The sequence below is a fragment of the Corvus hawaiiensis genome, chromosome 24 (genome assembly GCF_020740725.1).
Source record: "Corvus hawaiiensis isolate bCorHaw1 chromosome 24, bCorHaw1.pri.cur, whole genome shotgun sequence".
In the NCBI taxonomy this organism is placed as follows: Eukaryota; Metazoa; Chordata; class Aves; order Passeriformes; family Corvidae; genus Corvus; species Corvus hawaiiensis.
Window position 1 is genome coordinate 9,220,269 of NC_063236.1, and position 14,354 is coordinate 9,234,622.

Sequence of the window (14,354 nt, forward strand, 5' to 3'; positions counted from 1 at the left end):
CATAGAAAATTATAAGAAGCATAAATTATAATAATTATAAATTATAAATAACTATAAATAAAATTATATAATACTATAATAATATTATGGTATTATATTATATTATATTATATTGTAATAATATGACAATATAATAACGTAATATAATAATATACAATATAATATAGTATGAGATAATAGAATACCATATAATAAATATAAAATAAATTATGAATAATTATAAATAATAATTCATTCTTATTTACATGGGGTTGTTTACTAATAAAAGTGATTCATGTTTAATTTATTCCATTAATATTTGTTGCTTAGAAGGCGTTTGTTATTTAGGATTTTATAAAATAAATCAGAAATCTTTTTTTTTAATTAAGAAAATCCCGCAATTAACACATCCCCTCCTTGTCTGGTGTGCCTGAGGTGCCACCACTGCAGCGTCCTTTGCAAATCCTTTATAAACCCTTTGTAAACCCTTTGTAAGCTCTTTGTCAGTCCTTTGCAAACTCTTTGTAAACCCTTTTCAAACCCTTTATAAACCTTTTGTAAACCCTTTGTAAACCCTTTGTAAGCCCTTTCTAAACCCTTCGCAAACCCTTTTCAAATCCTTTTGTAACCCCTTTGTAAACCGTGTCAGACCTTTGCAATCCCTTTGTAACCCCTTTGCAATCCCTTTGTAAACCCTTTACAAACCCTTTACAAACCCTTTACAAACCGGTTACAAACCCTTTATAAATCCTTTTCAATCCCTTTTCAATCCCTTTTTCACTTTACAAACCCTTCATAACCCCTTTGCAAACCCTTTGTGTAACCCCTGTGTAACCCCTGTGTAACCCCTGTGTAACCCTTCTCCAGCCCTCCCCGGTGCAGTTTTCACCTGCCCGAGCTCTTCCCCCTCAGGGACACCCCAGGACCCTTCCCCAGCTCCTGCCCATTCCCAAACCCTTTCAATCCTTACTGGTTTAACTGGGGGGGCTCTGCTCCTTCGCAGTGCGGGACAACAAGGACGAGCACCTCAATCCCGAGGACAAGAACGTGGAGGACGGATCCTTCGACTACAGGTAGGATCCCATGGAATGTCGGACCCCCCCCATCAGCCCCTCCCCCACCATCACAGCCCCCCTCCCCCACCCTGTGGTGCCACAAATCCCCCAGAACCATCCCTGTCCCCCCTTCCCTCCTCCTGCCGCCTTCCCGCTGTAATTCCCGAAGGAAACGGCTCCCAAAGCTCTGCCAGAGCCGCCAGGTTGTGGGGTTCCGCCTCCTGTTCCTGGGATTCTGGAATCGGCGACCTCGGACAGCTCCCAGCAGGACTAAACCGACTTTAATGGAACTTCTGACACATGAAACGCCAAAAATCACCCCAAAAACCTGAACTCTGTAGCAGCCTGAGGGTATTTCTGCAGCATCCTAAAGGAGAAATGTCCAAAGTTCTGTTGGGAGCAGAGCTGGGATTCTGGAATCAGCTCCATGGGACAGCTCCCACCAGGAGCAGATCAACCTTAATAGAACTCCTGACACATAAAACCCCCCAAAACCCCCCAAAACCCCAAACTTTGTAGCAGCCTGAGGGTATTTCTGGAGTCTCACCCCAGAGCTTAGCCCCTCTCCTTCCCATAAAGGAATATCCATGGCACATTCCTCCCAAAGCTCTGTTGGGATCAGCCCTGGAAGCAGGAAAGGGGAATGATTTGGGGTCTGCCTGCATTCCAGCCCCACACAATCCCATAAAAACCCCTGTGAGGGCTCCAGCAGGGATTCAGCCAGAACCTCTCCGACTTCCCCGGCTCCATCCCACTCTTCGCACGCAAATGTCACCCTCAAAGGGCAGCAGAGCCTTTTTCCCTCCAGGAAAACTCCCGGGATGTGTCAGAAAGGGACAGGAGCCTCCCAAGCATTCCCAGCTCTCCGTGATTCCCCGGGAGCCGGTCCCGATGTCAGGGCTCACCTGGCAGCTGAGGGGATCTGGGATATTTGAATTCCTTAAAGAATTCAAATTCCCATTTCCCACCTGAGCTGGAGGCAAAACCCAAGGGGAATTTTCCTCCTGATTTAAACCAGGGGTTCATTCAATCCTGTGTCATTCCCAGCATGGGATGGATTTGTTTGGGATTCAGGAAGGGAATAAGAACTGATTCTGCCAAAGGATTTAGGGGGAAAAAATGAATCAGAAACAGAAAAGGAGCAGAACCAGGGATCACATTTATTTTGTCAGAGGTGCAGAAACTCCATTTCAGAGGGTTTTTTTTATTCCAAAGGATTCCATTAAGCTCCCCAGACTCCCAAAAAACACGGAATACAAACACATCCCATCAGGATTTTGTAGGGAAAGGCTGACATTCCTGAATGTCCTAAAAAACACCCAGGGGCGGTGTTCCTTCCTCACCTTCCTCCCCTCCCTGCTGCTCAGCACTGCCAGGGCTGGCAAAAAAATCCACCTGTAAACTTTTGGGATGTTTCCTTCGGATTCCATGCTGGGACAGGGAAAACAGCAGAGGAGGAACGAGCCCAGCCTGGTCCCGCTGCAGGTTTTGGGGTCAGAGCCATCCCTTCCCAGGCAGGATTTTATGGGCTACTCCCGGCACAGGAACGAGCCATAACCAGGGCACAGCCCGGCCCCAAACAATTCCAGTCAGGATCGGGAGCCTCGTGCTTCCCAGATTTGTGGGATGGTTTGTGGGATGGTTTGTGGGAAGCCTGAACCCCCCATTCCCACAGGGATTCCCCCTGGCCGAGCTTCTGGCAGCACTCACGGATTTCCCGGCTCTGCTTCTCCAGAGCCCACGAAGACAGGTCCATCCAACCCCTCCCGGCCCCATCCACCGTTCCCGAGGCAAATCCATAGCCAGGCACTCCTTGCCTGGCCCTGAGGGGAATCCAAGCTCTTGGAATGGCTGGCACCAATTCCCTGGCACCATCCAAGGGGTGTTTCCTTCCAGGCAAGGGGAAGGATTGGGGTCAATCCTTCATCCTTCTGCTCAGCTGGAGCTCTGACTTTCACAGACAGCCCCATTCCCAAAATTTCCAAAGGGAAGGCACGAGTCAGTGGAAGGACAACAAAACTCTGGGATGGAGTCCATGGAGTTTTATGAAGTAAATAAAGGGGGAAAACCCCAATCAAATAAGAACAACCAAAAAAAAAGCCAACAACCCACAAACTTTGCCCCCTCCTCCTGAGGAACACCAGGATTCCTGGGAGAATTCCAGGAGGTTTCCCTCTGGGAGGCAGAAGGGAAGGTGAAGCCGGAGGCTGGAGCTGTTGGCTGATCGAGCTTGGGGCTGATTGCAGGGCCGGGCTCCGGGAGGATTTAGGATTTCAGGGAAGGGCAGGAACTGAGCCCATCCCAGCTCCCGTCCCCTCCTCCCCATGGCATGGCTGCTGTGCCCTCGTCACCCTCACGTCCCCAGCGCCCTGTGCATGCCACTCTCCGAGCTCCTCATTCCGAGATCCCATCACATCTCTGCCCCAATCCCGGGATAATGGTGGTCCCGAGCAGGGAAGCTCCTTTCCAAGCAGGGACCATTATCCATGGATATTCCGTGCCAGTGCCGGTGCCTCATTATACCAAATGTTCCGTGCTGCCCGTGGCGGAGGCGGCTGGAAACTCTGGATGCTGGGAAGGGGAAGCCGAGTGGATTTAGGCTCCGGATTCCAGGCCAGGGCCAGGATAACGGGACAGGTGACACGGTGCAGGCAGTGCCGCTCACCAGGAGGGGACATCTCAGCAGGCAGCCAGAGGGGAGGACACAGAACCGTCCCCGGAGCCTCGTGAGGGAGGAAAGCTCTGGAAAGGCTCTGGGAAGGTGCAGGTTTATCCATAGGGCCATTCCAAGGAATCGCAGCAGGACACTGGGGTGAACCCAGGCACCCTTGTCCTGCTGCATGCGGGTCCCCAGAGCCACCACTGTCCCCTGGCCATCACCCCCAGTCCTTCTAGGATGACCCTTTCCATGCTGGGATGGCTTCCTGGGGGAACCCAAGGGGGCCAATCCCACCTGGAAGGGTTCTCCCGGCTCCATTTGGTATAACGAGGCGACAATTCCCGGTTTTTTTTGGTTTTTTCGGATTTAGCACTGCCCCTGTGAATGCAGAACCTCCTCATTTCTCTCTCTGATCAGGCTCTTTCTGCTTCTCTCTGTTTTATTCCCATTCCTTCTCCTCCTTTTCACCTGGTCTATCCACATGGACCGTGAAGGTCTCTTGAAAGGTAGGACCTCGTGCTGCCAGAAGTCCGGCACATTCCGCTTTTTTTGGGAATTTTACCTTCCTTCCTTCTGAATTCCTTCCTTCCGAATTCCTTCCTTCCTTCCAAATTCCTTCCTTCCGAATTCCTTCCTTCCTTCCAAATTCCTTCCTCCCTCCCTCCCTCCTTCCTTTAATTTCTTCACAGCCAAAACTCCCCCGTCCCCATTCCCACGTCCCTGCCTAACACATCAAACAAGATCCCTCTAATTCCCGCTGCTGTCGGGGCTTCCGGAGAGCCAGATCCTGCTCGGAATTGCTCCGTGAGCTGGGGGTCCCCCCCCAAATCCAGCCAGGCCCCCCCAGCTCCAGCTGCTGATCCCTCCTGGTGGAGCAGGATTGAGCTTGGGAATGCATGTGGGTGTTTTTCAAGGAAAACATGGATTTTCAAGGAAAAATTGTGTTTTTTCGAGGAAAACTCTGGTTTTTCAAGGAAAACTGCATTTTTTCAAGGAAAAACTGTGGTTTTCCAAGAAAAAGTGCATCCCAGGGGATGGGGACAAGGGACACGGGCCAAAACCGCTGGATCCTGACTGGTCTGGCCACTGTTAGTCCTGAAAATCCTTCCTCCGGCTCCAGCCTCCCCCTCTTCCCGATGATTTATGGGACTCAGGACAGCATTTCCCACATGGCTCCCTAATGCCAGGCTCAGCCAAGCTCCCAGAAATCCATTTTAACGTGGTTAGATCCCATCAGGAGCTGATGGAAAACCACTGCTCCCTGCTAATGCGCTAACGGGATAAACAGCCCTGGAGAGAGGTAAAACCAGCGGGAATTCTCCAGGAACGCATTCCTGGCGGGAATTTGGTGCTGCAAACTCTCCCATTAGGGATGATCCGGGTCCGGCTCAAGCTGCCCCCCAAAGTTTGGGAGGGGATGTTGGGTATTAAGGATCTGCGTTTTGCCACTCTCCCGTCGGCGTTTTTGGGGCTTTCTAACCAGTCCTGCTTCCACACGGAATTATTCCTCCTTTTTCCACAAAAAAAGAGCTGCTTCCAGAGCTAACGAATTAATTTTTTTGTTGTGATGCCAAGTTAACAGAAGGTCTCAAATATTGGGGTTGTGTTATCATTGAATTCCCAAAGTGCCGATCCGAGGAAACCCCTCGGAAACCGTGGGATCCCAAATTCCTCTCCCACTTCAGGGAGCTGATTCATTCCATGGAATGAGGGAGAATTAATCCCATGGAATGAGGGAAAATTAATGCCTTGCCCAGCTCCAGAGCCCAAGCAAAGTGCAAAAAAATCTCAATATTTTCACCAATTTTTAGGAAAATAAAGGGACAGAATGGAGCGAACCTGGCAAATCCCGGGCTAAAAAAAACAACTGGAAAAAGACAGGAGTGGAGGCAGGAGGAGAAATAGTTCAGGGATATCTTCAGGAATATGACAGAATTTGCATGAACTAAGGAATAGCGCATATAAAAATTAATTTTTTATATCAATTTGGAGCAACCCACTGTCATCCTTCCCAAAATGTTCCCTTCTGGGTTGAACTCTTTATTTTTATAGTGACCTGGCTTTTAGTGAAAAGGAGAAAAACCCAAAGTGAGCAAAGAAAAATGCCCAGAAATAAACTGGGAAAGGTGAATTCCCAGGAGTTTCGGAAGTTGCCCAGAACTTGGCATCCTAAACATACCCCCCTCGCAGTGCTCCCCATTGCATGTGGTTTTTTCAAGGAAAAACTGTGGTTTTTCAAGGAAAAACTGCATTTTTTTCAAGGAAAAACCATGCTTTCCAAGAAAAACCTATGGTTTTTCAAGGAAAACCATGGTTTTTCAAGGAAAACCTGTATTTTCTCAAGGAAATCTGGGAACAAACCATTAAACCAGGTTACCCAAGGGGGGCTAAAACACTGAGAGAGAGAGAGAGAAAGAATCCGAGCGATGCCAAGGGAAGAATATCCCTGATGCTCATCCCATCCCATTAATCCAAGTTTTGGGTGGAGTATTGAGGTTAAGAAATCGAGGTCAAGAAATTGAGGTTAGAAAATTGAGGTTTAGAAACTGAGATTAATAAACTGAGATTTAGAAATCGAGGTTAATAAATTGAGATTTAGAAACTGAGACAAAGAAATCGAGGTAAAGGAATCGAGATGAGGAAACTGAGGTTAAGCAATTTGAGATGAGGAAATCGAGGTGAAGAAATTTGATTTCCAAGCTGAAAAATCGCCAAATTGGGTGTTCAGAGATCCCAACCACCTTCACCTCCCACACCCCCCCAACCCTCCACCCACACCCGGACACACCCCCAGTTTTTGGGGCTCTGCCGAGCCGTATTCCCGAGTGTGGATTGATTTAGGATCTCCATGCCTTGGGGGAAGGTTTTCGGCCCCGTTTCTCAACCCTTGCCGTGTCTGTCTGTCTTCTGCTGCCAGCGATGAAGACAACAAACCTCTTCCCAACAGCCAGACCTCGCTGGACGGGACGATAAAGCAGCAGGAGAGCGACGACAGCTTGGTGGACTACGGAGAAGGGGGCGAGGGGCAGTTCAACGAGGACGGCTCCTTCATCGGCCAGTACACGGTCAAGAAGGACAAGGAGGAGACCGAGGGCAACGAGAGCTCCGAAGCCACGTCCCCCGTCAATGCCATTTATTCCTTGGCATAGCAAAAACCGCCGGGAAAAGCACCCACAGCCCGAGGGGTTCGGAGCGGCCGGGGGTTCCGCTGGCAGCTGCCGCCACCGCTGCCTCCGACAGGGAAGGGAACCAAGCAGGGACTAAAAACCACAAAAATAGAGAAAAAAAATTAAAAATAAGGAAAAAAAATAAAAAAAAAAAAAAAAGGGAAAAAAGAAAAAATTCCAAGCAACCAGGCAGCCCAGGCGGCCGCCGATGCCATTTATCCTTAGCAAATGAGCCAACGGCAAAGGACGCGCGGGGCGGGAGCGGGAGCTGGAGCGGGAATTGGGGCTGGGCTGGAGCGGCTGGAGGAGAGGAGATGCTTGAGCTGCTCCCCAGTTTGGGGCTGCACCCCATTTTTGGGGCTGCTCCTCAGTTTGGGGCTGCACCCCATTTTTGGGGCTACTCTTCAGTTTTGGGGCTGCACCCCGGTTTTGGGGTTGATCTCCAGTTTAAGGTTGCTCCCCAGTTTTGGAGCTGCTCTCCAGTTTTTGGGGTTGCTCCCCAGTTTGGGGCTGCCTCAGGGCCAGCTCGGAGGGGCCCCGTGCTGGGCTCGGCTCCCCGAGGCTTTATTTGTTCTTTTAAGAGGGAGCTCCAAATTTTTGGGTTTCATTTTTCCAGGAAGGTTCTGGATCAGAGGGGAGGGGGAAAAGAAATCAAAGAATGTGGGGGAGGGAAGAGCGGTGAGAGGGGCCTGGGCAGAGCAAAGGCACGGAAGGAGGAAAGGGGTGGATTTTGGGGTGAAAACACTGGATTATTGAGCCGTCCATCCTCACGGCAGCACCTTGCCCATAACCTCTCCCAAAAACCCCTCCTTCCTGAAAAAACCTATGCAGGGAAGAACAGGTCCCCACCACCTCCCTCAGCACCGGGGTTTGTCCATGCTGAGGCTGGGAAAACCCACAGGGAGTTCGTCCCCCATTCCCACCGGGCTCTGGAGCGTCCTGGGAGGAGAAGAGGTTATGGAGGAATCTGTGGGGTTTGTGGAAGGACAGGGAGGAGCCTCTCCCCCGCCGAGCCCGGGGTAACAGCACTGCAGAAAAACTTTTTTGGGTTTAAATTTGCTTTGTAGGGATTTTGGGGGGAGCCACCCCCCCACCCCACGCCTGCTTTCTTTTCAAGGCAACTCCATAAATCCTATGTAGCAAAGAGGGCCTGGAAGCAGGAGCGGGATCAGGATAGGACGAGGAGACCAGAATGATTAACAGAAAAATAATCCAAGCCAGTTGGTGAGGATGGAAAAACCCCCTGGGATCGGGTGAAGGATTCCCTGAAGGATTCAGGGCCGCACCGCAAGGAAGAAACACCGGACTGGAATCCACACCTCCGGAGGCACCGGGATGAGCCGGACGGACGCTGTTTTTCCCACCAAACCCCTTCCTCCTTTCTGACAGTGGCCTTTCCCCCCTCCATCCCTCAGCCAAGCCACCGTGGGACCCCCGTCCCACCTGGAGACTCCCAGGATTTCAGCGACCCCCCTGAGCACTCCCTCACATGCCTTACACAGCTTGAGACTTCCCGGGGAGTCACTCCAAGGATGCTCTTCCCGCTCCGCTTCCACGCCCCCGATGGCCTCGGATCCACCCAAGCAGTAGGAATAGGATATCTGGGAGCGTTCCCGGCTCTCCCAGCACGGATCAGGGTAGAAGGCAGGGGTTCCTAACAGACTGCGTCCCGTGGATCTTCCCACTTCCTGCACTTTTGAAACCAAAGGTACCTTCGCGGAGAGAGAGAGACAGATTGGGTTTCTTTCGGAAAAGATGGATTTTCAGATGGATTTTCCTTTTGTTACTTTTGTTTTTCTGAGGAGGATGGAGGGGTTTTTGGATGGGATGCAGCGGGATTCGTGCAGTTCTTCTTCCTGCTCTGGAGACACATCGGTGACAGGGATACTCCCACTGCTATGGATTGTGGAGAGGGACTTTGCCACATCCCGATGGATCCCGGGAAGAGCCCGGACCGGGCCGACGAGAGATGGATGCAAATTAATCCAATGCAAATGCCTTCCTTAAAATAATAATTATCATTTATCTTGGTTGTCTTCTCTGATAGGTCAAACGTGGGGTGAAGATGGAGTTCATGGGGTTGGATTTGGGGACCTTAAAAGGTCCCTTCCCACCCAAATTGTTCCATGAAACCAACGGCAAAGGAATTCCAGGGTTTAGGTTGGGGTCAAGAGGCAGAGCCCCCTCCCAGAGCTGGGGGAGCTGTCCCAGGGATGTCCCTTGTCCCCTCCAGCCGTGTCTCCTGGCAGGGACAGCCCCAGTGTGACCCTCAGTGTGGACACAGCAGCGCCCCGATCCCACTCTTGCCCATCCCATTTGGGACAGCAGCTCCCGGAATTCCATCCAGCTTTTAGGCAAACACCCCCCAGGCCAAAGGTGACACCGCCCCTGGGCACGGGGACAATCCCATTCCCACCCCATTCCAACTCCCGGTTGAGTTTGGGCACCTTCCCGCCCAAGCACTGCTGGAAATGAGGAGAGGAACAAATCCAGCCTCTGGATCTGGGATCTTCCCAGCATTCCCAGTCCTCTCTGCTTTGTGGCCCAGCTGACAGGGACCACAAACCATCTCCAAACCTCCGGGAATTTGGCCGGGATTGCTGGAAGCAGGTCTGTGTCGGGTATCCATGATGTGCCATTCCCATTAAAACCCGTGTTCCCGAGCCGCCTCATCCCTGAGGAAACCTCGCAGCATCCCTTTGGAAATGGAGGAATGGGAAGGAGCTGGACTCTGCCCAACCTTATCCCAAATTCCCTCATAAAATTCCCAGTCCTACCCCCAGGGTACTTTGAGTAATGAGAAGAGGGAGGAGATGCAGAGGTGGAAGAACAACTCGGTGGAAGTTACTCACAGCCCTGTCTCAGCTCAGTGTAAAAATTACTCAACATTTTTAAGGTTTAGCAGAAATTTTGACGTTTCTTCAGAACTTCCCCCCTGGAGTTTTGGAGCCCAAAGAAAATTCAGGTTAAAAACTCATCCCGAGCTTCTCATCTGTTACTCCTTTGAGTAAAGTTCGAGGTTTGCATGGGGAGCAAAGCCCTGACCCCAAACCTTCCACAGCGCTCGCAGGGTGACCCCACAGATCCCAAAAAAACCAGACAGGGCTGGGATGAACCCACACCGTGTCCTGGGAGCATCCTTGGAGCAGGAGATGGATGGAGAATCCACACGAGGATTTGTGGTGCCGAGGGGCTTTCCCCGCCCTGATCCCGATCCCGCTCCCTGGGAGCTGCTCTGCTGCTCCTTCCCCTCTCCAGAGGGGACATCCCGGCCACCTCCTGTCCTGCTTGCTGTAGTGACCCCCAGGACGAGCAGGGATGCTCCCATTCCCACCACAGGGACAACGATCCCTCCCTGGGATCTGCACAGCCTCTCTGGGAACACTTCCAGTTTTCCAGAAGAAATAACCCTTCCTTCATCAAGGGTTTAAATTAGGAGCCAACTTCTAATTCGTAAATAAAAAGGGAAGAGCCAGACCCCAAATTCCAACACCAGACCCCAAATTCCAACACCAGACCCCAAATTCCAGCACCCTCAGGAGCTGAGCTCTACCCCAAACGTGCAGATTTGTCCTGTTCCTACAACATTCCGAGCCAACACCTCATCCATGTCCTGGAGATGAATCCAGGGACCTCCCTGGCACCCAGCCTTGGGACAGCCGACAGAAATGCCAGGAATTCGGGATACGAGAGGATACTGCTGTTCTTCCCAGATCCGGAGGCTGCTCCCGTTCTCCCTGAGGTGACGTCGCAGCTGGAGGCACAAAACCAGCGGGAAAAGCCGGAATTTGGGTCCAAACCCTGAAATCCTGCTGGGAGAAACCCAACCGGACACCAGGACATGCTGTCCCCGCTGCCAGCATTGCCCTCCTGGAGGTGACAGATCCCAAATCCAGGTGTCACCTTGGATCTGGGAGATCCAGCAGGATCTGAGGGACAGCAGGTGGAGAAGGGAGGAGCTGGGCAGTGTCACCCAAGGCCACCACAGAGCTCATTCCAGCCATGCCACCAACTTTTCCTGGCACATCCCAACGCCACCACCCATCCTGGCACATCCCAAACCCTCTCCTCGTCGCACAGGTCCCAGCAGAGCTGCGAGTGCCACCTGCGACGTCACCTCCTGGGCCCAGGCTTTCCGTGTACCTGCAGCAACCAAGATTTCAGTTAAGCAATAAAAAAAAAGAGAAAACCTTATTAAGGAAAAGAAAAACCAAACAAAAAAGGACAAAAAAAAAAAAAAAAAAGAGACACCTCCGACTTCTTGCACTAAAAGCTGTTTTATTAACGAGAATAACGACGCTTTCCTGGTCCTCACGACGCCACCCACGGCATCAGTAGCGCCCTTCGCCTGTGTCTCCGTGTCCTCGCATCGGGCGTTGGGGTTTGGTTGTTCGACGCTGTCTAAACCCCGTGTCAGACCCCCAAAACTCCGTGTCAGAGCCCTAAATTCCACGTCAAACCCTAAAAAGTCTGTGTTGAACCCCAAAATTCCGTGTCAAACCCACGAAATCCTGTGTCAAACCTCCAAATTCCACGTCAAACCCACAAAATCCTGAGTCAAACCTCCAAATTCCACGGCAAACCCCCCAAGTCCCGTGTCAGCCCTCAAAATTCCATGGCAGACCCCCAAAATTCCATGGCAACCACCCAAAATTCCATGTCAAACCCCCAAATTTCCATGTCAGACCCCCAGACCGAAGTCCGCCCTCCCAAATATCATTCCCAATGTCCGTTCCTCCCGCTCACATCCGACAGAAAGTCCCGGGACTGTTTTGTTTTAATTTAATTTGTAAATATCTCGCGCTCCGTCCGTCCTCTCTGTCCAACCTCCCGGCTGGTCTCAAGTATTCCGTGTATTTATTTGCCTTTTTTTTAAAAGCAAAAAAAAAAGCAAAAAAAAAACCCCAAAAAAGCGAAGGAAAAGGAAAAAACAAACCCACCACCTTTGCGTTAACCCCACCTGTTCCAGTGAGAAACGTGAAGCTGAGGCTGTAAAAATTCAGTTTCCAGCAAGATTTATGGACTGGAAGGGAAAAATAAAAGGGTTTAATTTAAGGACTTCTAAACCGACTGCATGAGAGATGAGAGAAGGCCAAACTACTCAGATTTCTTTTCTTTTTCTTTTTTTTTCTTTTTTTTTTTTTTTTTTTTTGAATCACTGGAAAAAAAAGAAAAGGCTGGATTTTTTTGTATAGAGAAAACACTAAACATATAATAAAACATGGTTCAAAATCCTTGCCGAGCCCAAGAGTCATTCCCGTCGAATTCCAAGAGGGAAAAGCAGCACAGCCTGGTCCTCAGCATTCCCAAAATTCCCTCCCTGACCAGGAAAGATGCTCAGAGGCAGCTCTGGATCCTCTCCAGCACCATTTTCAGCCCCTCAACCCTCGGCAATCCCTGGGGGAGAAGCTCCCACGGCTCAGAAAATGTGGGATTGACCCCAGCCCCCCGTTCCCGGCAGCCAAGCGCGGCTCCCACCGGGATCCATCCCTCTCCCAGCCCTTCCTGCTCCCGGCAGAGGCTCCCCGGGGTGGAGGGAGGGGGAGCGGAGGAGTAATTTGGTTAATTGAGGTGTAATTGCAGCGGGCCCGGCTAAGAGGATGAAGGGCTGAGTGCTTCCTGCTGCAGCGGGGGCTCCTCCCGCCCCCTTCCCAGCATTTCCAGGAACAGCAGAGAGGGGAAAAAGCACTTTTTGCCCAGTGGAGACATTCCCAGCGCGATGGAGGCGCCTCAGTCCCTGCCCCAAGGAAGGATGGAATTGCGGAATCGCGCTTGGCTCCTGGCGCAGGAATTCCAGCTGGCTGGAACCCGGCGACTCTTCCAATCCCCCCAATCCCCCATTCCCACTGCTCGCAGACGCTGGAAGCACCAAGCCCAAGGTCTGAGCCTCTCCAGGGCTGCTTCCAGCATTCCCGTCGGGCTTTTATCCCGCCTGGAGCGAGCGGCGGCGGGACCGTGCTGATCCTCGGGATCGATCCGGGCCAGACCCGCGCTCGCTGGCCCTTGTCGCTTTTGATGGCCCGGTAGTGACACCGGCATCGTCCTCGACCTCCGGGGAGGCAGGACCGGATCGATGCCGGCTTCCCTCCTCCTCCTCCTCCTCCGGGAGGCAGCTCCAGCCCGTTCCCACGGCTGAGCTTTCCCTGTTGGCGCTGGGAATATCCACGGGATTCCTCACAGAGCTGCCTCCTCCCCCAGTGCTGCCGTTGGCACCCGAGAGGTCACCGCTGTCCTTGTCACCAGCCCAGAGACCCTGGCAGAGCTGCTGCTGGGGAGGCACAGAGGGGAGGGCACAAAGGGCAGGTCCCCCTCCCTCCTTTGGGACAGGACTCATCTCCTCCCTTGGATTTCCCTCCATCCATCCTTTTCCTGGGGGCCCGGCTCGCACCCTATTCTTCCTTTCTCACCCCAAAACTGGCAGCAGGGAGCCGAAACTGGGACAAACTGGGCGAGGGGAAGCGACACGGGACTCGCAGGTCCCCTTCCTGCCCGCACCCATCGCGGAGTCCGGGCCGCTGGAGTTTTGCCAATCAATAGAGACAATAATGCCTTAATTACTCCTCTGTAATTGCAGCCCATTAACCTGCGGCCAGCCCCGGTGCCCGCTGATCTCCCGACACCGTTAACAGGTCTGGGCTGGAGCTGGGAACGGACGGAGGGTCCCTGGCACATTCCCAAATCCTCTGTTCCCACAGCCTGGCAGCGACCAAACGCCCCCCACCATGCGCACCTTCCCACCCCGGCAGCACCGCATCCCCCCGCACCTCGGGGCCTGCCGGGGGGCACGGAGGAGGTCCCGAAGTGTCCCTGTCACCTCCCTCCGCGTCACTCGCCCGGCACGGACCTCCCCCAGCAGCCGGAGAAGAGCCAGGAGCTGCCGATATTCCCGGGAAAGGCGCCGGGTGCAGCTCCCTGGGGCAAACCCTGAGCCCCTCGGGGCACAGCCGTGGCCAAAGGGGGCTCGGGCACACCCAAAAACCCCAAGGGTGACCCAAAGGTGACCACGCTGTCACCCCCTGCCCCGAGCCAGCGCTCCGTCACTGTGAGGAATCCCCGTCCTCCCCTCGCGGGACGGTCGGGGACCACCCACGACAGCCGGAGCATCCCAAAATTTGGCCGTGCAGCGATTTCCTCGGCGCGGATCCCAGCCTTGGGTACCTACAGACACAGATATCCCTGGATATCCGTGGATAGATTGTATAATTATGGATATTGTGTAATCCACGGATATATTTAGGCACGGGGGGTGCGCACACCCAGACCCACACAGGCATGGGGGGCTCCCTCCCTTGCTCCCACCCTACAGAGAGGGGCTCAGACCCCTCCAACCACCCCCCGGCCCCACACCTGCTCCGGCCCCAGGGACGGGGGCGAGCCGGCGGCGCTCGGAGCAGACGAGGGGGCTCTGCCGGGGGCTGGCGGTGGGCGCAGCAGGCGGGAGGGAGGCTGCGGGATGAATTATGCATGGTGATGCCCGAGCCGCTCTGCCCGCCC

At 52.8% G+C, this 14,354-nt stretch overlaps 1 protein-coding gene across 32 annotated transcripts in view; it reads left to right on the forward strand.

Annotated features, from left to right (window-relative positions):
• Nucleotides 1-12,094, forward strand: part of NFASC (neurofascin) — a 74,095-nt gene extending 62,001 nt beyond the window's left edge. For 15 of the 32 annotated variants that reach the window (XM_048327646.1, XM_048327630.1, XM_048327633.1 and 12 more), the window contains 3 exons: nt 983-1,052; nt 4,188-4,199; nt 6,611-12,094. In XM_048327646.1, coding sequence (XP_048183603.1) covers nt 983-1,052; nt 4,188-4,199; nt 6,611-6,842 — 314 coding nt within the window. In that variant the 3' untranslated portion in view covers nt 6,843-12,094. The remainder of the gene's footprint in view (nt 1-982; nt 1,053-4,187; nt 4,200-6,610) is intronic. The other 17 variants (XM_048327632.1, XM_048327642.1, XM_048327661.1 and 14 more) reach the window with 3 other exon arrangements.
• The last annotated feature ends 2,260 nt before the right edge of the window (nt 12,095-14,354 follow it).